General features: G+C 61.9%; 2 protein-coding genes across 4 annotated transcripts; both read right to left on the bottom strand.

Moving 5' to 3' along the window:
* Positions 1-526: 526 nt before the first annotated feature.
* On the bottom strand, positions 527-9,239 carry ANKRD13D (ankyrin repeat domain 13D). The gene is made up of 15 exons (XM_071761902.1): positions 9,009-9,239; positions 8,231-8,366; positions 8,008-8,132; positions 7,436-7,481; positions 7,206-7,349; positions 6,208-6,397; positions 5,301-5,367; positions 5,139-5,220; positions 4,516-4,577; positions 4,287-4,417; positions 3,493-3,650; positions 3,242-3,391; positions 2,221-2,384; positions 1,998-2,086; positions 527-1,255 (listed from the first exon to the last, which is right to left on the bottom strand). Exons 1-15 carry the CDS (start codon positions 9,096-9,098, stop codon positions 1,003-1,005), a joined length of 1,887 nt encoding a protein of 628 aa, XP_071618003.1. The 5' UTR covers positions 9,099-9,239; the 3' UTR covers positions 527-1,002.
* Positions 9,240-10,214: 975 nt separating this feature from the next.
* On the bottom strand, positions 10,215-20,295 carry GRK2 (G protein-coupled receptor kinase 2). Of its 3 annotated transcripts, none has more exons than XM_071761787.1 (21): positions 20,092-20,295; positions 18,826-18,902; positions 18,178-18,251; positions 17,785-17,886; positions 17,456-17,530; positions 16,919-16,980; positions 16,590-16,641; positions 16,193-16,284; positions 15,797-15,896; positions 15,617-15,695; positions 15,404-15,534; positions 14,839-14,933; positions 14,646-14,753; positions 14,491-14,557; positions 13,895-13,995; positions 13,753-13,819; positions 13,161-13,256; positions 12,900-13,062; positions 12,654-12,790; positions 12,353-12,463; positions 10,215-11,173 (listed from the first exon to the last, which is right to left on the bottom strand). In XM_071761787.1, exons 1-21 carry the CDS (start codon positions 20,202-20,204, stop codon positions 11,012-11,014), a joined length of 2,064 nt encoding a protein of 687 aa, XP_071617888.1. In that variant the 5' UTR covers positions 20,205-20,295; the 3' UTR covers positions 10,215-11,011. The 3 variants fall into 3 exon arrangements, with proteins under 3 accessions (XP_071617888.1, XP_071617886.1, XP_071617889.1); XM_071761785.1 differs by having other exon boundaries at positions 12,353-12,466; XM_071761788.1 differs by lacking the exons at positions 18,178-18,251; positions 20,092-20,295 and having other exon boundaries at positions 12,353-12,466.
* Positions 20,296-24,432: the final 4,137 nt, after the last annotated feature.

Below are 24,432 nucleotides of genomic sequence, written 5' to 3' on the forward strand. Positions count from 1 at the left end.
CCGAGGGTCTCCAGCACCCGGGATCCCCTCCCAAGACCCCTGAAAGTTGGGTGTTCCGAGGGTCCGTAGCATCTTGGAAACCCCCCCCAGCTCACCAAAAGGTGGGATTTCCCCCCGAGGATGCTCCCCAGCAGACAGAGCCCCCCCACCCCAAGATCCTCACCTGGTGGGAGCCCCCCTGAGGGTCCCCAGCACCTGAGACCCCCTCCCCCTGAAGCCCCTCACCCTGGCACTACTCCAGCTCCCAAAAAAGGTGCCGGCCAGGACCCCCCCCCTGTTGCCCACCCTCTCTCAGAGCCTCTTTGTCACCCTGTGGGTCCCCAGCACTCCCTCCCTGGGCAGAGGTCTCCCCCCAAAAAACCACCCCATAAACTGAATCAATGAAGCCCTGGGGAGGGAATGGGGGCACAGGGCTAGATTGAGGGGGAGTCAAAGCACCCCCCAGCCCCCCCAAAAGCCAACTCTTCCCCTCAGCCTGCCAGGCACAGGCTGCACACACCATGTATATATAGATATATATATATATTTATGTATATGTATATGTACATACATCTGCCCCCCCAGATCTCTCCCCCTGTACACAGGGGTGAGGCCTGGGGGTCCCCACTCCCCCCCCAGAAGTGGGGCTGCCTTTAAACCGGGTTCAGTCACATCCCACGGGGACCCCCAGGTCCGTCCTGTGACCCCAATCCCCCCCCGGGGGTCAACGTCTGACATTGAAGGGGAAGGGGGTGTCCCTAGGGTGGGGATCCTGCAGACAGGGGTGTCCCTGAGGTGGGGGTCCTGGGTTGGGGGGGGTCGTCCTGCTGTGCCCACATCGGGGGGGATGTCCTGGGCACGGGGGGTGTCACCACGACACTACCCTTGTCCCCAGGGGGGACCCCAATCGGGGTGTCCCTGGGAGAAGCGGTGCCCCTGTCCTGCAGTGGGGCGATGTCCCCATTTGGGGACGTGGGGCGGTGTCCCTGTCCCATTTTTTGGGGGGGGGGACAGGTACACACACTACTTGTCAGTGAGGGACAGGCGCAGGATGCGCTGCAGCTCCTCATCCTCCTCCCTCCGGCGCCGTTCCCGCTCCTCCTGCTCCCGTTCCGACAGCGCCATGGCCAAACGCAGCTGCTCGGCGAAGCTGCCGTAGCCGGGGGGGTCCGGGGGGGTCCCAGCGCCCGCCCCGGGGGGGGTGGTCCCGGCGGGCCCCGGGGTGGGGGGAGCGGGGCTGGGGCCGCTCTGGAGCAGCAGACTTTCCTGCAGGGCTCTGCCGGGAGGGAGGGAGGGCTCAGACCACGCCCCCTCGGATAAACCACAGCCCCTATGCCACGCCCCCTGGTGATACCTCACACGTCACCCGTTTAGCCACGCCCACTACGACCACGCCCCACCCGGACGCCTTCCATTTAGGCCACACTCTTCCATGTCACCTCCTAATTAGGTTGTGTCCCCTCTATAACCCCAAAGAGCCCTCCCTTTTTAGGCCCCGCCCTCGTTGCCACTCCCATTTAGAACACACCCCAAATGGCCACTCCTATTTAGGCCCCGCCCTCGTTGCCACTCCCATTTAGGCCACGCCCCAATGGCCACTCCCATTTAGGTCAAATGTCACCTTCCAGGCCCCACCCGTGTAACCCCTCCCATTTAGGACACGCCCTTGTTGCCACTCCCATTTAGACCACGCCCCAAGTGACCACTCCCATTTAGACCACGCCCCAATGGCCACTCCCACTTAGGCCACACCCTCATTACCACTCCCATTTAGGCCACGCCCTCGCTGCCACTCCCATTTAGGCCACGCCCCAATGGCCACTCCCATTTAGCTCAAATGTCACCTCCAGGCCCCACCCTTGTAACCCATTTAGGCCACGCCCCAAGACAACGCCCGTTTAAACCACACCCCCTATAGACCACACCCAATGTCCCCTCCCATTTAGGCCACGCCCCCAACACATAAACTAGACTCCGCCCCCTTGTTGGGCGTGTCCCGCTCTGGCCCCGCCCCTCACCGCTCCAGCTGCAGCTCCTCCTCCTCCTCCTCATAGGGGGGTGGGTGGGGGCCGGGCCGGGGGCTGGTGAGGGCCTCCCAAATGGTCACCTGGGGGTGGGGAGGGGGGGTATAAAGGGGCTGGGGGTGATCCCTGACCCCCCTGCTGGGAGCGTGACCCCCTTGGGGATGTGGGGGGGCTTCGGGGTGGGTTTAATTCGGGGAGGGGGTGGTGCTGTCCCCACCTGGTCGGTCTCGGTGCCGGCCTCTAGGAGGCTCTGCTGGATGGCGAACTGCAGGAGGTCATCGTCCTCATCCCGCAGCGGCTCCGTGCGCCCCGCACCCAGCACCGTGTACCCTGCCGGCACCTCGAACACCCCCGCCTCCACCTCGCAGGGCAGCGGGCAGCCTGGCACAACAACACCCCCCCCACCCCGAGATGGCAATCGGCACCCCATGGCACCCCCATGGTACCCAGCGGCACCCCATGGCACCCCACAGTACCCCCATAGCACCCCATGGTACCCTGCAGCACCCCATAGCACCCCATGGTACTCCATGGCACCCCATGGTACCCCCATGGCACCCTACAGCACCCCATGGCACCCCATGGTACCCTGCAGCACCCCATAGCACCCCATGGTACTCCATGGCACCCCCATGGCACCCTACAGCACCCCATGGCACCCCATGGCACCCCCATGGCACCCTATGGCACCCCATGGCACCCCATGGTACCCTGCAGCACCCCATAGCACCCCATGGTACTCCATGGCACCCCCATGGCACCCTACAGCACCCCATGGTACCCCCATGGCACCCCACAAGGCCCCACAGCACCTTACACCCACAGCACCCCAAAATATCCCATGGTACCCCACACCCACAGCAGCCCCACCCCAGGGAGCCCCCCAGCACCCCATGCCCAACAACCCCCCATTTCCCCCCTCCAGGAACCCCCTAGAACCATCCCCCCTCAGCACCCCATGCCCAAGCCCCCCACCCACCACCACCCCCAAGATCCCTCAGCACACCCCCACCCCCAGCCCCCTACTCCAGACACCCCCCAACACTAAGACTCCCCAGCACCCCATGCCCAGGGACCCCCAGACCCCCATATTCCCATATCCAGAGACCCCCCCAGCACCCCATACCCAAGCTCCCCACTCCCCCACCCCTCAGCCCCCCCCGCAGCCCCCACACCCCCCCAAAACCCCCTTTAGCGGAGCCCCCCACCCCTAACACCCCCCCCCACCCCACCTTCACCTGCCGTGCCGGGGGTCTGGGTGCCGGGGGGGTGGGTGCCGGGGGTCTGGGTGGGGGCACCCCCTCCCCGCACGGAGCTCAGGGGGTGGTCGCAGCCGCAGAGGTTGCTGAAGGTGATGCGGGCGTTGAGGACATGGAAGAGGGGGATCTCTGGGGGGAGGGGACACACGGGGGGGCGGGGAGGGGGGGGTGGGTGTCAGCGTCCCCACCCTACACTCGTTGTCCCCTCCCTCTGCCGCCCCCCCCCTCACCGATCTTGACGGGGAAGCCGGGGGGCAGCTTGAGGGTGATGAAGTCGCGGAGTTTGGCGAAGTGGGCGTTGGAGATGGCCATCAGGTCGATGATGGGGGTCACCTGCTCCGCCAGGGACAGTGGGTGCTGCTCGCAGAGCCACAGGGTGGCCTTGAACCTGCCCGGGCACCGGCGTGGGCACGGGGACACCCCCTGGGGTCACCTCCCCCAGGACTGTGTCACCAGGCCCCGGGATACCCGATGACATCTTCCCACAGATGCTGTCGCCGACGCCAAAGGGTCCCTGCCACCCTAGTGCCACCTCCCCGAGGACCGTGTCACCACCCCCGTGGGGCCTGACACCCAGTGCCACCTCCTCTGGGACCCTGTCACCACCCTCAAGGGTTCTGACACACCAGGGTGACCTCCCAGGGGACCATGTCACCACCCCCAGCTGCCCTGCCACCCCACTGCCACCTCCCAAGGGACAATGTCACCACCCCCAGCTGCCCTGCCACCCCACTGCCACCTCCCAAGGGACAATGTCACCACCCCCAGCTGCCCTGCCACCCCAATGCCACCTCCCAGGGGACAATGTCACCACCCCCAGCTGCACTGCCACCCCAATGCCACCTCCCAGGGGATCCTGTCACCACCTCCAGCTGCCCTGCCATCCCAATGCCACCCCCCAAGGGACTATGTCACCACCCCCAGCTGCCCTGCCACCACGGTGCCATGTCACCACCCTGCACCATCTCCCAGGCACCCAAGTGCCACGTCCCTGGGCGGTGTCACCAGGGGGTGGTGGCCTCACCTCTGCACCTTGCTGGACATCTCGATGGGACGCCCGATGTTGCGGGTCTCCAGGTCGAAGTGGGGGTCAAAATACTCCTCAGGGGTGATGGCCGTGGGGTTGGTGGGACTGGCAGCCTGGGACACTGGCACCTGAGGTGACACCGACCCCGCTCAGCCATACCCCAGTGTCCCCTCCACCCCAGCACCAAGGAGGTGACCCCAGGGGACCCCCCAGCCTGGCCACTCACCCCGTTGTGGGTGCTGTGCTGCTGTGCCATGCCCAGGAAGGAGTGGAAGGGGGTCCTGGAGCCTGGGGGGGGACAGGGAAGCTGACACCCCACAGCCATGGGGACCCATGGGTGACACCCAGCATCCCTGGTGGCCCAGACCTGCTGGGTGACACCCCCATGGCCATGGTGACCCAGAGCTGGTGGTCACATCTCATACACTGTCCCACATCTGATGCACCCATGGTGTCCCAGACCCGATGGGTGACACCCAGCACCTATGGTGACCCAAACCTGCTGGGTGACATCCCACCCATTATCCCACACCTGCTGGGTGACACCCAGCACCTATGGTGTCCCAGACCTGCTGGGTGACACCCCACAGCCATGGGGACCCATGGGTGACACCCCACAGCCATGGGGACCCGTGGGTGACACCCAGCATCCATGGTGTCCCAGACCTGATGGGTGACACCCCACAGCCATGGTGACCCACATCTGCTGCTCACACCCCCACACACTGTCACATACCTGTTGGGTGACACCCCATGGTGACCCACATCTACTGGCCACACCCCACACACCATCCCAAACCTGTTGGGTGACACCTCCCACCCTGCCAGGTGACACCAGGGCATTGTCACCTTTGCTGCGTGACTTGTCCTGCTCCGAGAGGTGCTCGGTCCTCGTCTTGGTCACCAGCTCCACGTTGCTGGCACTGTAGACCTGCAGGGGTGGGGAGGACACCCAGGATGAGCCCCACTTGTCACCTCAGTGTCCCTCGGTGTCCCCATGGCCATGCCCACCTTGGCCTCGTAGCCACTGACCACCTCCATCTTCTCCGAGCGCCAACCCCAGATCCCGGACTTGTTCCTGGGGACAGGAGGGGACACGGTGGCAGCAGATGGGGTGGGGGGCACATTGCCAGCCCCCCGAGGTGGGGAGGCTCCTCCCAGCCCACCCAGCATCTTGCTCAAACCTTTCCTTCCCCTTCACACCCTGGAAGTTCTGCCCCCCACCCTTCCACCCCCCCCAGGAGGGTCCTTCTGGAGGAGTACTTTTGGTGTTTGGGGTCTGGGTGTGTCCCCCAAGGTCCCTGAGGGTCCCCAGGGAGGTCCCTATAGGAGGTCTCAGGTCCCCAGCAGATCCTTTTAGGGGATCTGAGGTCATTATGGAGGAGTACTTGGGGTGTTTGGGATCTGGAGGGTTCCACAAGGCTCCTGAGGGGTTTGAGGGTCTCAAGAGGGTTCCCTACAGAGGGGGCTCTGGGGTGTCCAGGGGATCCCTACAGGGAATCTGAGGTCCTTATGGGAGTGTACACGTGATGTATGGAGTCTGAGGGCATCTCCAAAGTCTCTGAGGGTCCACAGTGGGGTGCTTAGGAGATCCTTGTAGGGGATCTTAGGTCCTTATGGACAAGCACTCCGAGAGGGTAGGGTCAGGGGGGACCCCCAAGGTCCCAGAGTGGGTCTGGGGTCCCCAGGATGTCCCTAGAGGGTCTCTAAGATCCTTATGGATGAGTACTCATGCTGCTTGAGGTCTGAGAGGTTCCTCCAAGTCCCTGAAGGGTCTCCAGGAAGGTTCCTATAGGACCTCTGAGGTCTTTACAGACTTTCCCTTCCCCTTCACACCCACGCTACCTTTTCCCCAGAGGTCCTGTGGCCCCCTCAACCCTCCCACCACACCTAAACCCCCAGCTGGTGGTGTCCCCACCTCTCAAAGGCGATGTTCCTGGTGTCCAGGTGTGTGGAGACGATGGGGGAGGTCAAGCGCCCGGCCACGTGCTCCTCCGAGGGCTGCATGGCTGCCAGCAGCAGGTCGGGCTCGTGCAAGGCCAAGGCCAAGGTCTCCGTGTAGACCACCTGCTTGTCATGGTCGACCTCCATCACCACAGCCCCTTCCTCTGCACCAGGGGACACGGCTCAGCACCCAGCACCCACCTCTGACCCCGTCCTGGGGACACCTGGGATGGGTGGGGGTTGAGGTGGAGCGTGGTGCTGCTGGAAAGGGAGGGCTGGGGGGCTCCAGGGGGGACCTACAAAGGAGTCTGGGGGCTCCTCATGGGGTCTGGGTGTCGTGTCATGGGTCTGGGGGCATCTCCAAGGTCCCTGAGGAGGTCTGAGGTTCCCAGGGGGTCCCTACAGGGAGTCTGGGACCCATCCCTAGAGAGGATCTGTGAACCTTATGGGTGAGTTCTTGTGGTGCATGGAGTCTGGGGTCCCTGAGGTGGTTTGGGGTCCTTATGGGGGTACTCATAGTGTAACGGCTCTGGGGGGATCTCCAAGGTCCTTGAAGGGCTCAAGGATCCCAGGGGAGTCCTTATAGGTTGTCAAGGAAGTCCCTAGAGAGGATCTGAGGACCTTATGGATGAGTACTCGTGGTGTGTGGAGTCTGGGGGATTCCCTAGAGGGGATCTGAGGTCCTTATGGAGGAGCACTCCTAGTGTGTGGGGTCTGGAGGTTTCCCAAGGTCCCTGAGGGAGTCTGGGGTCCCCACAGGAGGTCTGGATCCATTCCTAGAGAGGATCTGAGGACCTTATGGATGAATACTCATGGTGCACGGAGTCTGGGGGGTTCCTCAAGTTTCCTAGAGGGGATCTGAGGTCCTTATGGAGGAGCACTCCCGATGTGTGGGGTCTGGGGGTTTTCCCAGGGTCCCTGAGGGGGTGTGGGGGTGCAGAGGAGGTCCGGGGGGGTGGTCCCAGAGCTGACCTTCCCCTTTGAAGATGTAGCTGCGTCGGCCCCGCTGCCAGGTCATGTGCTCGAAGCCCAGCAGGGTTGTGTCCACCCGCAAGCTCTCCCCTCGCTTCCAGACCCTGTAGACATCGCTGGGACACACTTTGGAGACCAGGGGCACTGCGGGGACAATGTCCTGTCACACCCACAACCCCCTCCGAGACCCCTCCCCAGTTCCCCCGTCCCCACCCCCTGGTCCCGCTCACCCCAGCTGGTGAACTCCCACTTCATCTCCACATAGAAGTCAGAGGCCTGGAAGAGAGGAAAAGGGGGAGGGGGTCAAGGAGGATCTAAAGGAGGGGGGGTTGGGTGAGGGGGGGTCCTGGTGGGGTCACTGAGGGTCCCAGGTGAGGAAGTTGGGTGGAGGTGGTGGTGATGGAGGGCTTGGAAGGGAAAAAGTAGAGGAAAGGAGGGGTGGGGAGGAGATGGATGGGCTGGGGGAGGTTGGGGGGGTCCTTACCTAATTTTGGGGGTCACGGAGTGTTGGGGTGGGGAGGTGGTGGGGATGGTGGTGGGCTTGGAAGGGAAGAAGTAGGGGGAAAGAGGAGGTGGGGAGAGCATGGGGGGTCTTGAGGAGGTTGGGGGGGTCTTAGGGAGGTGGGGGGGGTCCCTCCCTAATTTTGGGTGCCACTGAGTCTTGGGGTGGGGAGCTGGGTAGGGGCTGGTGGGCTTGGGAAGGGAAAGAGAAACAGGGGGAAAAGGGGTGGGTGGGGAGGAGGTGGGGGGGTCTTGGGGAGGTTGGGGGGGGGGTCCTTCCCGAATTTTGGGGGTGTGGTACCCGTCGCAGCTTGCTGAGCAGCTCGGGGATGCCGGCCAGGCGGCGGGTGGCCCGCTGGTAGTCCCGGTACTGCAGAACCAACTGGACCATCTCGGGGTCCCCGGTGCTCACCGCCTCCTGCAGCACTGGGGTGGGGGGACACAGCGATGGGGACCCCAGATGGGGGTGGGTGGGTGTCCCCCTCGCCCTCTCCCCGAGGCTGGTGCCTCCCCCTCCCCGGTACCGGTCCAGCCGTTGGCGTTCTCCCGGCCCACGTTGGCGTTGTGCCGCAGCAGCACCCGAACCGACTCCAGGTGGCCCAGTGACACCGCCAGCTCCAGGGGGGTTCGGCCCCGCGGGTCCGGCAGCTCCACGTCGTGCTGCGGGGACAGCAGGGGACACGCGTGGAGGACACCACCCCCCACCCACCCCCCGTGGCAGCTGTGACCAAAGTCCCCGTGACCCCAACCCCCGAGTCCTCCCGGCCACGGCTGCACCGTCCCAGTGCTCCCAGTCCCATTATACTTCAGTGCTCCCAGTCCCCTTGTACCCCAGTGCTCCCAGTCCCATTATATCCCAGTGCTCCCAGTCCCCTCGCACCTTACACTGTCCCACTCTTCCCAGCGCTCCCAGTCCCTCCAGTGCTCTCAGTGCCCCCACCATTCCAGCATCCCAGCTCCCCCAGTCCTGCCCAGTCCTCCCCACCCCTAGTGCTCCCAGTACTCCCAGCTCCCCCAGTGCCTCCCAGTCCTGCCAGTGCCTCCCAGTCCCCTCCAGTACTCCCAGTTCCCCCACACCCTCCCAGTACCTCCCAGTTCCCGAGCTCCCCCATCCCCCCCCCTTTCCCCCTCTGCCCTCCCATTCCATCCCAGTTCCCCCCCCCAACCCCAAGCTCCCAGTTCCCCGCGTCCCCGCCGCCGATCCCCCCCGCAGCCCCCCAGCCCGGCGGTCCCGTTTCCCAAGCGCCGGTTGCCGGTGCCGATCGGCGGTTCCCGGTGCCGGTGCCGGTTCGGGGTGCCCACCGTGCCGGTGCGCAGGGCGCTGTCCAGCGCCTGGTGCCGGTTGTGCCAGACGAGGCGGTGCAGGGGGAAGGTGTCACCGGGCCGGGCCATCCCGGCACCATGTCCCCGGGATGCGGGGGGGTGGGGGGGGACACGGCGGAACCGCAGCGCCGGGGCCTTCCCGCAATGGCTGCGCGCGGGGGCGGCGGCAGCGGCGGCGGCGGCGGCGGCGGAGGGAGCGCAACGCGGCGGCGCGGGGCGGGGCCGAACCGGGCACGGGGGGGGGAACCGGAACCGGGGACTGGGAACCGGGGATTGCGGGGGGGAAACCGGAACCGAGGATCGCGGGATGGGCACCGGAACCGGGGACTGAGAAGCGGGGATTGCGGGGGGAAAACCGGAACTGGGGACTGAGAACCGGGGATCGCGGGGGGGAACGGCACCGGAACCGTGTACTTCGGGGGGGCACCAGAACTGGTACCGAGCACAGGGCGATGGGCGCACCAGAACCGGGTGCTGCGAGGGGGAGCACCGGAACGGGTCACAGCGGGGTAAACACACTGGAACTAGTACCGAACACGGGGGAAGGCACTGGAACCGGGTACTGAGGCAGGGTGAGCACCGCTACCGGTACCGGGCACAGAAAGGGGACACTGACAGCAGGAACCGGTACTGGGCACGGCGGACGAGGTGCCGGCAGCCGGTACCGGCACTACGTAGGTGGCACCGGTCCCTGTAATTGTCCCCAGGCACCGGCACCGGTCCGCCGGGACATCCCGCACCGAGCACCAGCGGTCCCGGTACCGGGGGCTGCCCCCTGCCCGGCACCTCTCCCAGCAGAACCCTGTTCAGAACCGGCACCTCCAGGGATCCAGGGAAGAACGGAGTAGGACCGGGTTGCCATCCCCCTCCTTGGGCCGGACCGGGCCGGCTGTTTGTCTCCGTCCCGCTGCACAACCCCCAAATTAGACACCGGGGACTCCCCCGGGCCCAGCCGAGGGGCAGGAATGCTGAAATGCAGGTCAGGGGACAACCAGGATCACCCTGGGGACAGCGAGGGGGACCCAACCCCAGATCCCCCCCCCACCCATCCCGCAGGGCCCGGGAAACCCTCCGCCCCCCCCCCCCCCAAAATATCCCCGGAGTGGGGGACACACCACGTCACCAGCGGTGACAAGGGAAGACCCTGGGGACAGCAGTGTCACCTCCACACACACCCACAGCTGGTGTTTTACCAGATTTTTATTATAAAAACTCTTTTTTGTTGTTGTTGTTGTTGCATTCTCACATCTCTGCTTCTTAAACTCTCACTCACCGATGGCCCCGGTGCCACCCCCGTGTGTCCCCACCCCCAGGGACCAATATTTACAGACGCTGCCAGGGAGTGGGGCAGGACACCACCCCTCCTGTCCCCAAAAGCTGGGGACATCCGTATGTCACACCAGGCTGATTTGGGGTGGGGGATTTGGTGTCCCCAAGGCGGTGGCAGGGGGGGACCCGTGGCACAGTATTTACAGGGGGTCCCCCTGGGCACACACACACACACACACACACACACACACGTGTACACACACACACAGGACTTGGCACCCACATGACAGGCACAGCCAGGAGGGGGTGGCACGCCGGATGGCAGGGAGGTGGCCACAAAAGGCTACTGAAGGGTGAGAAGAGCTGGCCGGTTCCCTGCCCGGCCGGGGTGGGGTGGGCACCCACCTGCCCCATTTGGCACACACAGCAGTGGCAAAGCGGGCACGGGAATGGGTGGTGGGGGACACACACAGGAAGGGGGAGGAGGGGACAACCTTCATCTTAGCCGGAGAGTTGGTAGGAGGATGGGGTGAGGGGGGGACACACACACAATGGGGACAGCTTGGTGACAGCTCCTGCCCGCTGGAACGATGGGAAAGGATCCAGGGGGTGGGACACACACACACACACACAGAGAGGTGGGAACCCAACCCAATAAATTAAAGGCGGGGTGGGAAGGTGCTGAGGGGTTGGGGGGGGGGGAGGATGAGGGGTCAGAGGCCGTTGGGGGAGCGCTGGATGAAGGGCACTTTGCTGAGCTCCACCACGGGGGAGCGGGGTTTGTTCTGCATGCGGGGCACCCGCTGCAGCAGCTGCTGCGCCTCCCGCTGCGCCTCCCGCAGCTCCTTCCGCCACTGCACCAGCTCGGGGTCACTCTGCAGGGCAGGGAAAAGGTCAGGATGGGCACCCCCAGGGGGAGAAAGGGGGGGTATGGGTGAGAAAAGGGACACCCAAGGTGAGAAATGGGGGTATGGGTCAGTATGGGGAACCCCGGGGTGACAGGGGGGGTATGGGGCAGGATGGGGATGGCCAGGGTGAGAAAGGGGGGTATGGGTCAGAATGGGGAACCCCGGGGTGGCAGGGGGGGTATGGGGCAGGATGGGGATGGCCAGGGTGAGAAAGGGGGGCATGGGTCAGAAAAGGGGACCCCAGTGTGACAGGGATGGGTATGGGTCAGGATGGGGACCCCTGGGGTGATGGGGGGGGGTATGGGTCAGAATAGGGATCCCTGGGGTGGCAGGGGGTGTAGGGGTCAGGATGGGGACCCCTGGGGTGAGAAAGGGGGGGTATGGGTGAGAAAAGGGACACAAAGGTGAGAAATGGGGGTATGGGTCAGTATGGGGAACCCCAGTGTGACAGGGGGGATATAGGGCAGGATGGGGAACCCTGGGGTGATGGTGAGGGGTATGGGTCAGAATGGGGAATGTTGGGGTGATGGGGGGTATATATATGTCAGAATAGGGAACCCTGGGGTGATGGGGGTGGTATGGGTCAGAAAAGGGGACCCCCAGGCTGAAAAGGGGGGCATGGGTCAGAACGGGGAACCCCAGTGTGACAGGGGTGGGTATGGGTCAGGATGGGGACCCTCAGGGTGATGGTGGGGGGTATGGGTTAGAATAGGGATCCCTGGGGTGGCAGGGGGGCTATGGGTCAGGATGGGGACCCCTGGGGTGACAGGGTGGGGTACAGGTTGTTAGGGGCTCCCAGGGTGGGGTACAGGGTGGTTGGGACTCCCCCTTTAATTGTCCATGCCCTGTGATGGGTTTGGAGAGCTAAATGTAGGAGGGGGGCTAGTAGCAGGAGCTGGCAGAAGGAGGCAGTTAGTGGCCAGCTGGGAATGTCTAGTGATGGCCTGGAGGTGGCTAGCACCCAGCAGAGGGCATGGCTAGCAGCCAGCAGGAGATGGCTAGCACCAAGTACATATCTGCTTAGTGCCCAGCAGGAGTGAGTGGCACTCAGGGCTGGGAGGCAGATGACTAGTGAGTGGCAGGAGGTGGCTAGTGACCCCAAAAGCCTGGCAACCAGCCCGGGTGGGTGTCCCAGGGCACACTCACATCACACTGCAGCACAAACTGCTTCCCCCCGCGCATACGCAGCAGGATGCACTTCCGCTCCTTCACCTGCGTCTCCTCCACAGAATCGATCTCCTCCATGGTCAGCAGGGACTGCTGGGGGGACAGGTTCAGCCCGGCCCCCCCTCACCTCCTTTGTCCCCTCCCTGCACCCCCAGACCCCTCGCAGTCACCCCACACCACCTCCGATCCCCGGCGTCGTGCCCGGCACCCCCCGGTTGTGCCCGCTCCACCCCCTGCTCACCCCGTTGGCCCCCCCAGGACCCTCCCTCCCCCATCTTACCGGCGATTCGCCCTCCCCACGCCACTCCAGGCGGTTGGGGAAGAGGTAGAAGTAGCGGCGTTGCCACTGGGTGAGGAAGGGGTTGCCCAGCTTGGCCATGTACCCGTGCATGATGCAGTCCTTGCCCATGGCGTACTCTGCGCCCAACGGGAGGGGAGGGAGGGGGAGAGATGGGGTCAGCCCCGGGTTCGGGGGGGGGAGTCTCGGGTAGAGCGGTGGGGAGCGAGGGGTGGGCTCCCCACTCACCCTCCTCGTGGCCCAGCTGTTTGTTTTTGGCTTTCTTGCGAGCTTCCAGCTTGTCGGTGTCGGCGTTGACGGCTTCGAAGACGGTTTCTGTCACCTCCTGCTGCCACCGCTCCGAGATGGTGAGGGGGAAGTTGCGGTACAGCTCCTGATCGCTCTCCAGCAGCTGTGGGCAGGGAGTGGGTGGGCGACACCGGGCCAGGGGCTGCTGCTCGCCTGTCACCTGGGACCCTCTGCAGCCCCCCGACCCCCCCCAGGAGCTACCTTGATGCCCTTGGTGTCCTCCTCGTCGAAGGAGCCGATGTCGAAGGCGTCGGCAGCGTTCACCTCCCCGCGGGGTGGGATGAGGGGAGGGGGGTACTGCGGGCAGGAGAGGGGCTGTAGAGGGGTCTGCGCCCCCATAACCCTCCTTGTACTTCCATACCCCTCTCCCCTCATGCCTCCCTACTCCCTCCTCTGCCCCCCAGAGCCCCGTGCCCTGTACACCCCTTCCATACCCCTCCCTGTGCCCCTATACCTCCCCTCATACCCCTGTATCCCTCCCTGTCCCCATACCCCTCCCTGCACCCCTATACCCCTTCCTCTGCCCTTGTACCCCTCCCACACCCTCACACCCCTCCCTGTGCCCTTATACCTCCCCCATGCCCCTGTACCCCTTCTCCTGACCCTCTACTTCTGTGCCCCATACCACTTCCCATACTCCTCCCTTTCTCCCTGTACCCCTCTGTGTCCCCATATCCCTCCTCATGTCTCCATACCTTTCCCTGTGCCCCTATACCTCCCCCATGCCCCTATCCCCCTTCCCATACCATTCCCTATGCCCCTCTACCCCTCCCCGTGCCCCCACACCCCTCACCTTCTGCAGGAAAACCATCTGCCAGTCCAGGCCCTTGAAGAAAGGTTCCTCCTTCACCTCTTGAGCCCTGGGGAGCAAAGAGGGGTGAGCGTTGCCCCCAGCCTCCCCCCCCCCAACCTTCCCATCCCCCCCAGCTCCTCACCCTCTCCCCATGCAGCCCAGCCGGCGGTTGACGTCCCGCTGCAGCAGCCCCTGGAGCAGGGAGCGGAGCTCCGGGGAGAAGGAATCCGGCAGCTCCACGGCCTGTGGAGAGGGCAGGGTGGCACCCAGGGACACGTGTGCACGGGGACAGGAGTGCAGACGTGTGCACAGGGACAGGTATACACACGTGCACGGGGACAGGCGTACACATGCGTGCAGAAGGCAGGCTGGCACATGCAGCGACGCTCACGTGTACACACGTGTGCCCCAGTGCCAACACGGCCACACAGGCGTGCACATCCAGCCCACGGGGATGTGTCTGTGTGCACATGCCAGGCACACGTGTGTAGGCAGCACGCAGACACGCGTGGGCAGCACGCAGGCACCGTGAACACGCCTGTGTGGGGAGGCGTGTGAGCACACGTGTGTGAACACGCGCAGGCATCTCTCTGCACACTTGTGTAAGGATGAGCATAAGCACACGCTCTGGGCACTGTTCACACACACAGACACATGGACACACACACACACACACACACAGAGGGGTCCTTGTGCCCTGCCCACCCCCCAGCACCCAGGGGGAAGCCCCCAACTCACCATGGTGAGGGTCATGCGGTCGATCTCGTGCTTGTCCTTCGTCTTGTGCTGCCGGAACGGGCTGTGCCTGTGGCCAGGGAGGGGCTCAGCTGTGTCCCCCCCATCACCCCGTGTCCCCCCCACCACTCCGTGCCCACCCGTGTCCCCCCACTCACCCCCGGAGCAGTTTGAAGAGCATGCAGCCCAGGGAGAACCAGTCGGCGCTGCTGTCGTAGGCCACTCCTTTCTGCAGCACCTCGGGGGCCATGTACCCGTGGGTGCCCCTGTGGGGTTGGGGGGACACAGAGCAGGGTGAGGGGTGGTGCCAGGCAGGCAGGAGGGCAGGCGAGGGGTGGGGGGCACACTCACACGCTGGCATGGGGCTTCTTTTTGGAGAAATCACAGGCCAGGCCCAGGTCAGAGATGCGGACGTGACCAAACTCATCCAGGAGGATGTTTGCTGGCTGCAGGGACACGGATGACACCCCTCAGCCCACGTGTGGCACGGTGGGGGGGACACGAGGAGGCTTGGGGTGGTCCACATGGGTCAGGCTGGGCATGAAGCACTGGTGGAGTCTGTGAGTTCCTCCCCCCCTCAGCTCTCAGGATGCCCAAGGGTGCCCCAAGGGTGCTCATGGAATTTGGAGGGGGTTTCTGCAGGGCTGGGGGTGCCCATGGGACCTGGGGGTGTCCTCAGGGTGTGGGGTCTGAAGGTTCCTATGGGGTGTCTGTAGGTGCCCACAGGGTCCTGGGTGGGTGGTTCTACAGAGCCTGGGGATGCCAACGGGACCAGCAGGGTCTGTGGGTGCCTGGGACACCCATGGGTGCCCAGAGGGTGGTTTTACTGGGGATGCCAGTGGGAGCTGAAGGTTGGGGGGTGCCCATAGGAGCTGAAGGTTGGGGGGTGCCCACGGGAGGTAGTGGGGTCGCTCACCTTGAGGTCCCGGTAGACCACGAAGCGGCTGTGCATGTGCTCCAGGCCCAGGATGATCTCAGCAGCATAGAACCTCATCTCTGCCTCCGAGAAGACTCCGTGCTGGGACAGGTGATAATGTAGGTCTCCCCCTGAGGTGACAAGGGACCAGTTGTCACCCAGGGGTTGAAGATCAACCACGGGGTCTCTGAGAAGCAAGGGGGGTTCACTCACCGTTCATGAGGTCGAGGATGAAGCTGAGTTTGTCGGGGGTGTGGAAGGCGTAGGACATGCAGACAATGAAGGGGCAGTCCTGGTGAGAGAAACGGGGGTCATTGAGTGCTCTGGGGACACCCTCCCTTGGCTGTCCCCTCTCTCTCTGCCCGTGCCACCAGGCCAGCAGTGTCCCCTCACCCCGGTGCTGACAAGGGACAGCATGATGCGCTCGTTGAGGGCCAGCGTCTCGCCCTGCTTCATCTTGATGCGTTTCTTGTCCAAACACTTCATGGCATACCTGGGGGACAAAGGGCCTCTGCAGGGGACCCTCTGCTGCCCAGGGGACACGGGCCCCCCAGTGCCACCCATACCACCCACAGCCACATCACCACACCCAGCTGCCACCCACGGCCGTGACACCCCCGTATCCCCCAGGGCCATCCTTCCACAACCTCCCCAGAATCTCTCATCACAGCAACACAGACGCCCTGGGGATCACCACCACAGCCCCACACGGACCCCCCCAGCCATCTCAGGTGGATCCCCCCAATCTTTCTCCCCCCACCCCCCAACAAAGCACCCACCCCCCATTACATTTTGCCCGTGTCTGCTTTCCGGCAGCCGTAGACCTCCCCGAAACCGCCGCGGCCGATGATTCGGTGAACGCTGAAGTCGTTCATGGTGAGCTGTTGGGTGGGGGGGGTGAGAAGGAGGTGGTGGTGGGGGGTGGGGTGTAAGCCTGGACACCAGGGTCCTGCAGCACCTGCCCAATAGCTCGAGTGTGTCCCATGGTGGTGGTGGTGCCCCACACCCTGCCTCGGTTTCCCCGGGGGGTGAGGAACACGGAGGTTGCTCCTTATGTCCCGTGGGTGCTGGTCCGAGGGTTCCTGTGCCAGCCCTAGTGAGCCCCCGGGGTGACAGCACTGTCACTGTGCCCACGTGTCCCCCTCCACACCCCACTGTGCCCCGAGGCGCAGGGGTCCCTGCTCACATGGATGTTCAGCTCCACGTTCTTCCACTGGCAGAACCGTGTGAACTTGTCACTGCAACGAAGCACAGAGAGGGCAAGAGTGGAGCCCCTGAAGAGACCACCCCCCAAAACCCGCCCCCCCCCAAAAAAAAGATCCATCTCAGGGCAGAAGGACCCCTTGGACTTGTCTGGAGACATCAGCACCTCCAGGGACCTCCCCAAGCCAGACCTGGGGATGAGGAGAATCCCCAGTCTGGGGACAGACAGCCCTGGAGCTCCTATCTAAGAAGAGACCCTGGTCCCCAGTGGGCTGGGACACCCCGATCCTGGTGGGACTGTCCCCATCTCACCTCTCGATGAATTTCTGGAAGATGGCCCCACGTAGGTTCTGGCAGATCTCCTCAATGTAGGGCTGGGGACACACAGGGCTCAGTGCCGGGTCCCCAGTGCCACCCAGGTCACCTGCACTCCTCAGGTCCCATCGTTACGTGAGGTCTCCTCCACCCCTGGGATTTCAGAGCTCCACTGCCACCCTTCAGGGGACCCCCTGCCACCCCAGGACCCTGAAGATGCTTCTGCCACCCTGTCAGGGTCACCTGATTTCCTGCAGACCCCTGTGTCACCACCCCTGGGGACCCCGCTGTCACCACTCCATCCAAGGTCCCAATCACCACCCCCTGAGGAGCCCACCATCTCCTGACCACCACCCCAAGGGGACCACCAGCAAACCCCTTCACTCCCAACCGTTTGGGGACCCACTCCTTGGTGTCTCCATCCCTTCTGGGACCCCTGTCACCAGCCAGCCCCCAGCCCCCCTGTAAGGATTAACCCCCTGAGTACCAGAGGTGGCAGGGACCCCCTCTCTGTCTGTCCCGGGTGATGCCCACCTGGAAGAGGTCTGGGGGCACCTGCTTCTTGCTCAGGCGGCTCTGGACATGTTCTATGGCACTCTTGGAGAAGGGCTGTGGGGCAAAATGGGACCGTGTCACCCTGGACACCCTCTGTCCCTTCTGACCAGGGTGACAGGGTCCCAGGGGGAGCAGGCAGGGCTGTAGGGAATGCACAGAGAAACCCCCACCCACAGGGATGGGTCTTGTGGCTCCCGGAAGAGAGTCAGTGGTGGTTGTGGAGCTCCTCCTGAAGATGCTGGGTCCTGTCCCCGTCCTGGGGACACTGGGTACATCCCTCCCCCTAACTCTGGGGACCCCAGACTCACGTGGGAGCAGGCCAGCAGCTCCTTCATGATGTAATGGTCAAAGATGTGGCGGCTCCGGGCGGCTCGCTCCTCCTCAGAGTCCAACTTCTCATACTTCTTGATCTGGCAAGGGCACAGCTCTGGTGGCACCGGGCACACAGCCACCCCCTTGCCTGCACCAACAGGGGACACAGCCCCACACCAGGCCGGGTGGTCCCCAAGACCACCTGGCACACCGGGAACCACATCCCACAGATGCTTCTCGTGTCCCCTGGGTGCCCAGAGCACCGGGTGCCACCTCTCCTGGGTGCTCTTGGTACCACGTCTGGAGGTTCTGAAGGTACCAAATCCCACCCCCAATCCTCCTCATGACCACAGGGGGGGGGTCCGTCCAGCTGGGTGCCCCCACCTCACCTCCTCATAAAACTCCATCAGGGGTTTGGCCTCCTCTGCCTGGTTAAAGGCGAAGTCTCGGAAGAGCAGATACCCTGGCAGGGACAGAGCCACGGCGTGAGAGGTGCCTGTCCCAGAGTGGCAGCCTGTGTCCCAGGGATGTCCCCAGGGGCCTGGCTGTCCCCACGGCCACCCCCAGGCCGGGCTGAAGGAAGAGGAAGTGCCACGCTTGGGGACGAGGCAGGGAGGCAAGGACAGGGCTGGCACGGGGAGTGCTGTAGGGCTCAGGGGTGCCGTGAGGTGGCGAGGAGGCGGGTGCAGTTTTGGGGGGCAGTGGGACAGAGGGGACAGAGGGGGGGACACACACCACGGAGCTGCTGGGGGGAGGACGTGCCCGGAAACCGCCGGAGCAGGCAGGGAGGAAGTGAGAGATGCTTCCTGCCCCCGGTTAGCGCCGGCCTGGGGGAAGTGACGGGGTGGGGGACGTGGGGTGGGGGACAGGGGACCTCTGCACAGCCCCCCCATGGCCAGAGGGGAACGACCACAGCCACTGTCACAACTGCCACCAACCCAACCCCCCTCTACGCTTGCCCAGGCACACAGCGAGGGTCCCCGCGTTGGGGGACACTCGTCCAGGTGTCCCCCGTGTCCCCCATGTCCCCAGCTCACCGATCTTCTGCGTGAAGATCTTGTCAAAGGTCACCTCCCCCCGGTCCTCCAGGTACTTCTGCATGACACTGCGGATGCTGGGGAGACAGCAGAGGGGCTCAGCACCCCACCTGCCCCGAGCCCCCCAAGACCCCCGTGTCCCCTCTGTGTCCCCTCTGTGTCCCCGTGCCACCCCGCTGGCGTGTGCAGCCTCCCAGAAAGGGAAGTGGAGAACCACGGTGCACACGCAACTCCACGCGTGTGTCTGTGTGTAACACGGAGGGGGGATCCCACGGGTGTGGGGGCACACGGGTGTGTGCACACACCCCTCATGGCACCCTGCGTGTGTGCACACGTGTGTTGGGACACGCACACACGCACACACACACACGCATGGTCATGGGTGTGCCTGTCAGGGGAGGTGTGGGTGTGCAGAGGGAGGGTGCAGGGCTGGGTGTGACTGTGTACTGTCAGGGTGTGTGTCTGTGTGTCCCATGTCCCCATGTCTGTCTGTGTGTCCACGTCCACACAACTGTGTGTCCACACGTGTCCCCATGTCTGCCTGTGTGTCCACATCCACACAAGTGTGTGCCCACACGTGTCCCCATGTCTGTCTGCGTGCCCGTGCATCCGTGTCCCTGTCACCGTGTGTCCATGCATCCATGTCTGTGTCCCTGAGTGCCCATGCGTGTCCCCATGTCTGTCTGCATGTCTGTGTCCCTGTCACCACGTGTTCATGTGTGTCCATGCATCCATGTCTGTGTCCCCGTGTGCCCACACGTGTCCCCATGTCTGTCTGCGTGTCCGTGCATCCGTGTCCCTGTCACATGTCCATGTGTCCATGTCTGTGTCCCCACACAGACATGCCCACACGTGTCCCCACGTCTGTCTGCGTGTCCGTGCATCCGTGTCCCTGTCACCACGTGTCCATGTATCCACGCCTGTGTCCCCTTGTGCCCACTCGTGTCCCATGTCTGTCTGCGTGTCCCACTCCGTGCACCCACGTCCCTGCCACCCCGTGTCCGTGTGTCCCTGTCTATGTCAGCGTTCCCACGTCCACGCATCCATGTCCCCTTCTCGCGTCCGTGTGTCCCTGTGCCCCCACGTGTGTCCGTGTCCCCGCTGTCCCTGTCTCCCAGGTGTGTGCCGCCTGTGCACACCTGTGCCCGGGGTGGGGGCGGCTGAGCGGGACCGGGCCCTGCCGGGACCTCGGGCCATGGGGAGGGCGGCCCGGGTGGGGGTGTCGGTAGCGGTAGCGGTAGCGGTAGCGGTACCGGGGGGTCTCACCTGGGCTCGGGCAGGAGGATCCTCTTGCTGGCGCGGGCGGCGGGCGCGGCGCGGCTCTTCTCCATGGCCATCAGGTAGCTCACATCGGCCAGCACCGCCTCCAGGTCCGCCATCTTGCGCCGCGCCGCCCGGCCCGCCCGGCCCCCACCGCCACCGGACCGGACCCGGACGGACCCCGGAACCGGAACCGGAACCGGGAACCGGAACCGGAACCGGGGGCGGGACCCGGTATGGAGCCGGCAAGGACCCGGCCCGGGAGGTGGGGGGGGAGCGGGGTTCGGGACGGGGGGTCCCGGCGCGGTGTCGGTGGCCTCAGGGGAGGGGGGACACGGCGGGAGGGGACATGGCGGGGCGGGCGCGTGCCCGTGTGACAGAACCCCGGGACCGAACGGGGAGGGAACGGGGGCGGGGCCAGGAGGGGGGCGGGGCCAAAAGAGGGGCGTGGTCACGAAAGGGGCGGGGACTGAGGCGACTTTGCCCCGCCCCCCGCCGGCTGGGCCGGAGAGCGGCGGCAGCGTGGGAGTGAGACGGGAGGGGGACACGGGAGGGGGACACCGTCTGTGTGTGTGTGTGACACTGCGTGTGTGTGAGACACCGTCTGTGTGTGACACTGTGTGTGTGTGACACCGTGTGTATGTGACACTGTGTGTGTAACACTGTGTGTGTGTAACACTGTGTGTGTGACACTGTGTGTGTGACACTGTGTGTGTCACTGTATGTGTGTGACACTGTGTGTGTGTGACACTGTGTATGTGACACTGTGTGTGTAACACTGTGTGTGACACTGTGTGTGTGTGACACTGTGTGTGTGACACTGTGTGTGTGTGACACTGTGTGTGTGTGACACTGTGTATGTGACACTGTGTGTGACACTGTGTGTGTGACACTGTGTGTGACACTGTGTGTGTGTGACACTGTATGTGTGTGACACTGTGTGTGTGACACTGTGTGTGTGACACTGTGTAACACTGTGTGTGACACTGTGTGTGTCTGTGTGTGTGTGAGACACTGTGTGAGACACTGTGTATGTGTGTGACACTGTGTGTGTGTGACACTATTTATTTGATAGTCTGTGTGACACCACCTATGTGTGTGACGCAGTGTGTGTGTGTGACAATGTGTGTGTGACACTATGTGCAGTCTGTGTGACACTGTGTGTGACACTGTATGCATGTGATACAGTCTGTGTGACACTGTATGTGACACCTTTTGTGAGACTGTGTATGACACTGTGCGTGTGTGACACTGTCTGACGCTGACACCATCTGTATGTGTGTGACACTGTGTGTGACATCATGTGAGACACTGTGACACCATGCGTGTGACACCACGTGTGACAGTACACGGAAGAAAGTGTGGCACCGTGTGTGACACTGTGACACCACGCGTGACACCTTGTGTGGGTGTGTGACACACCCCGTGCATGACACCAGGTGTGTGACACCAGAACAGCTGCCACCGTCACCTCAAGACAACGTGGGACGGGGGGGCAGCTGCCACCACCCCAAGGTGACATCAGGGGACATGGGGACAGCCACCACCACCCTGTCCCCGTGCCCAGGACACTGTGGGCAGGGGAAGGGAGAGGAGGTCCCCTGTCCCCTCCGTGTCCCCAGCAGGGTCAGGGGCTGGGTGCAGCATTTTGGTTTCATTTTTTTTTATTTTTTTTTAATTATTCTTTTGGTTTTTATTCCCAAAAAATTCCACCCCCAAGAAATAAAATATTTCCCCCCAGCTCTCAGTCTCCTCCCCCCCAACATCTCTCTTTGAAAAGAAAATACTGGAGACCACTTGGGAAAAAATAATAAAGATAAAATAAGGTAAAAGATAAAGTAAAATATGAGATAAAGTAAAATACGAGGTAAAGTAAAATAAAAGAGGAAAACCAAAAAGAAATTGAGTAAAATCAAGCAAAATTAATAAAAGGTGAAATAAACTAAGGTCAAATAAAGTGAAATAAAGTTAAAAATTAAATCAAGTGAAGTGAGATCAAGAAAATCAAGTAAATCAATAAAAAATAAAATTAAAAATTAAATGGTAAAATAAAGTTAAAAAATGAAACCGAGTGAAATCACATCAAGCAAATTAAAAAATAAAATTAAAAATGAACTGAAGCAAAATGAAACAAAAAACCCCAAATAAATCCAAAAACTTGACTCCCCTCCCTCTGCCCTCCTCCCCCCCCCCCAAAAAAAAACAAACCACCTCCAACCCCAAATACGGAGAGAGCATAAGACTTGGTTTGCTTTTTACCCTTAATGCTTACATTTAATTTTAAAGCACAAACATCAGAGATGGACTCTAAATCGCCAACAAAAAAATATATATTTACAATATTTCTCCAGAGGTGGGGGGGGAAGGGGGAGAAAGGAAGAAAAGGGGAGGGGGGGGATTGAAACAAAACAAAAACACAACCAAACCCTTAAACAATAAGTGAATTTTCTTGCAGGAGTTGTTTTTAGGGAGCAGTCTGGGTTGGTTTTAAATCACTAAGTGATTTTTTTTTTAATATATATAATTCTCTTTTTTTTTTTTTTTTTTTTTTTTTTTGTTTTCTTCCTTGTGGATTTTCAACCCCGCGGTTGAAGAAGGAGGGAGGGGGACACATGGGGACACCAGGGAGGGCTTCTTGTCCCCCCAAGGAGCATGGCATAGGGAGCTCACCACCCACCTGGCTCCAGCTAAGCTTTACCCCAGCTTTTTAATTTTTTTTTTTTTTTAATTATTATTTTCTTATTGAAAATTTCAAGGAGAAAAAAAAAAAAAATCCAAAAGGAAAAAAGAAAATAATTTGATTTTTTTTTTTTCCAACATCTTTCCCAAGGCAGTAGGGAGGGGACACACACACCACACACACCCAGCTCTCCCCGGGGTTTGGTTTATTTTTTTCCTGTTCAAATCCCTCGGGATTTACTGGGACACAAGTGTCCCTTGTTGTCCCCATGTCCCCTCAATGCCACCCCCCACATCCCCTCCCGGGGGGCTGCAGCTGATCTCTCCTCCCTTATTGCTTCTGAAGCAGTGGTGGGGGTTACCCCCCCTCCCTGGGGACATCCCCCCCCCCAAATTTGTCCCCTCGGGGGGGTTGGGGACCAGTGGTGGCACTGGGTGGGCTGGTTTGTGCTATAGGTGCTGCTGGGGATGGGGGTGTCAGGGTGGGGGGGGTGGGGGTGTCCTGACACCAGTGGGTGGGAGATGGGGAGCGTCCGGTCACAGGGTAGGGAGGGGAAAGAAAAAAAAAATAAGTGACCCCCCCCAAAAAAAAAAAAAAAAAAAAAAAAAAAAGAATATTCCAACTTTTTCTTTTTTTTTTTTTTTCCTTTTTTTTTTTTAAAGTTTTTTAAAATTTTTTTAAGGTTTTTTTTTTTTAAATTTTTGTTTGTTTGTTTTGTTTTTTTGTTTTTTTTTTTTTTTAAAGTGCAAAAAACTCTCTGCTGCCCTAGAGAGAGGTTCTTTGGACCGACCATTCATTGCAAAGGAAAAAATGGCAGCTAAAAAAAAAAGAGGGGGAGGAAAGGACCATGCAGGGGGGGGCATTGGTGACAATTCAGTCCCAAGGCCACCCCCACCCAATCCTCTGCAGCCCCCCCCTCTCCTCCCCTACACCCCCCCGAGTGCTTTTCATGATGCTGGGCCACCTGCAGGGAGCTGGGGGGGGGAAAGAGGAGGCAGCCCCTGTGTCCCCCCCCCATTGCTCACTCACCCCTGACTGATGCTTTCTGATCCTCCCTGAGCTCTGCTGTACCTGGGGGGGGAAGATTCTCCCCTTTTTTGGGGGTTTCTCCCCTTTTTTGGGGGGGTTTCTCCCCTTCTCTCAACCAGGTCACCTCTGGGCTGCATCAGGGAGCCTGAAGTTGGAAGTGCCTTGTCACCCCCCTCCTCTGTGTCCTCCCCCCCCAAGGGGTGAGGGGACCACAAAGCCACCCTGGTGGCACCAAAAGAGCCGCTGGGATCCACAAGGTGGGGGGGGGTGGGGAGAGGAAGGAAGGAAAAGGGGTGGGGGGGGGGGTCAATCCCAGCCCCTGCAGCCGGACGAGGGGGAGCGAGGAAAGAGGCGACGGAGCAGGAGGTGGGGAGGGGGGGTGTAGGGTTTGTTCCAGCTCTGCTCCCACTTTCCATGGAGAGACCTTGACCCTTTTTGTTTGTTTTTTTTTTTTTTCTGCTACCAGGGAAGTGAGAAGTGTTTTCAAGGCAAGGAGACGACGAGGGTCAGAGGGGAGGGGAAGCTGGGGGGAAGGGGGTGCCCCCGTTTCTCTGCACAACCTCCACCTTGGGAGCCGCCAGCCTCCAGGCCCAGGCTTCCCTGCCATTTTCCTTTCTTTTTTTGTTTTGTTTTTTTGT

Source organism: Heliangelus exortis, chromosome 18 (genome assembly GCF_036169615.1).
Source record: "Heliangelus exortis chromosome 18, bHelExo1.hap1, whole genome shotgun sequence".
Lineage (NCBI taxonomy): Eukaryota > Metazoa > Chordata > Aves > Apodiformes > Trochilidae > Heliangelus > Heliangelus exortis.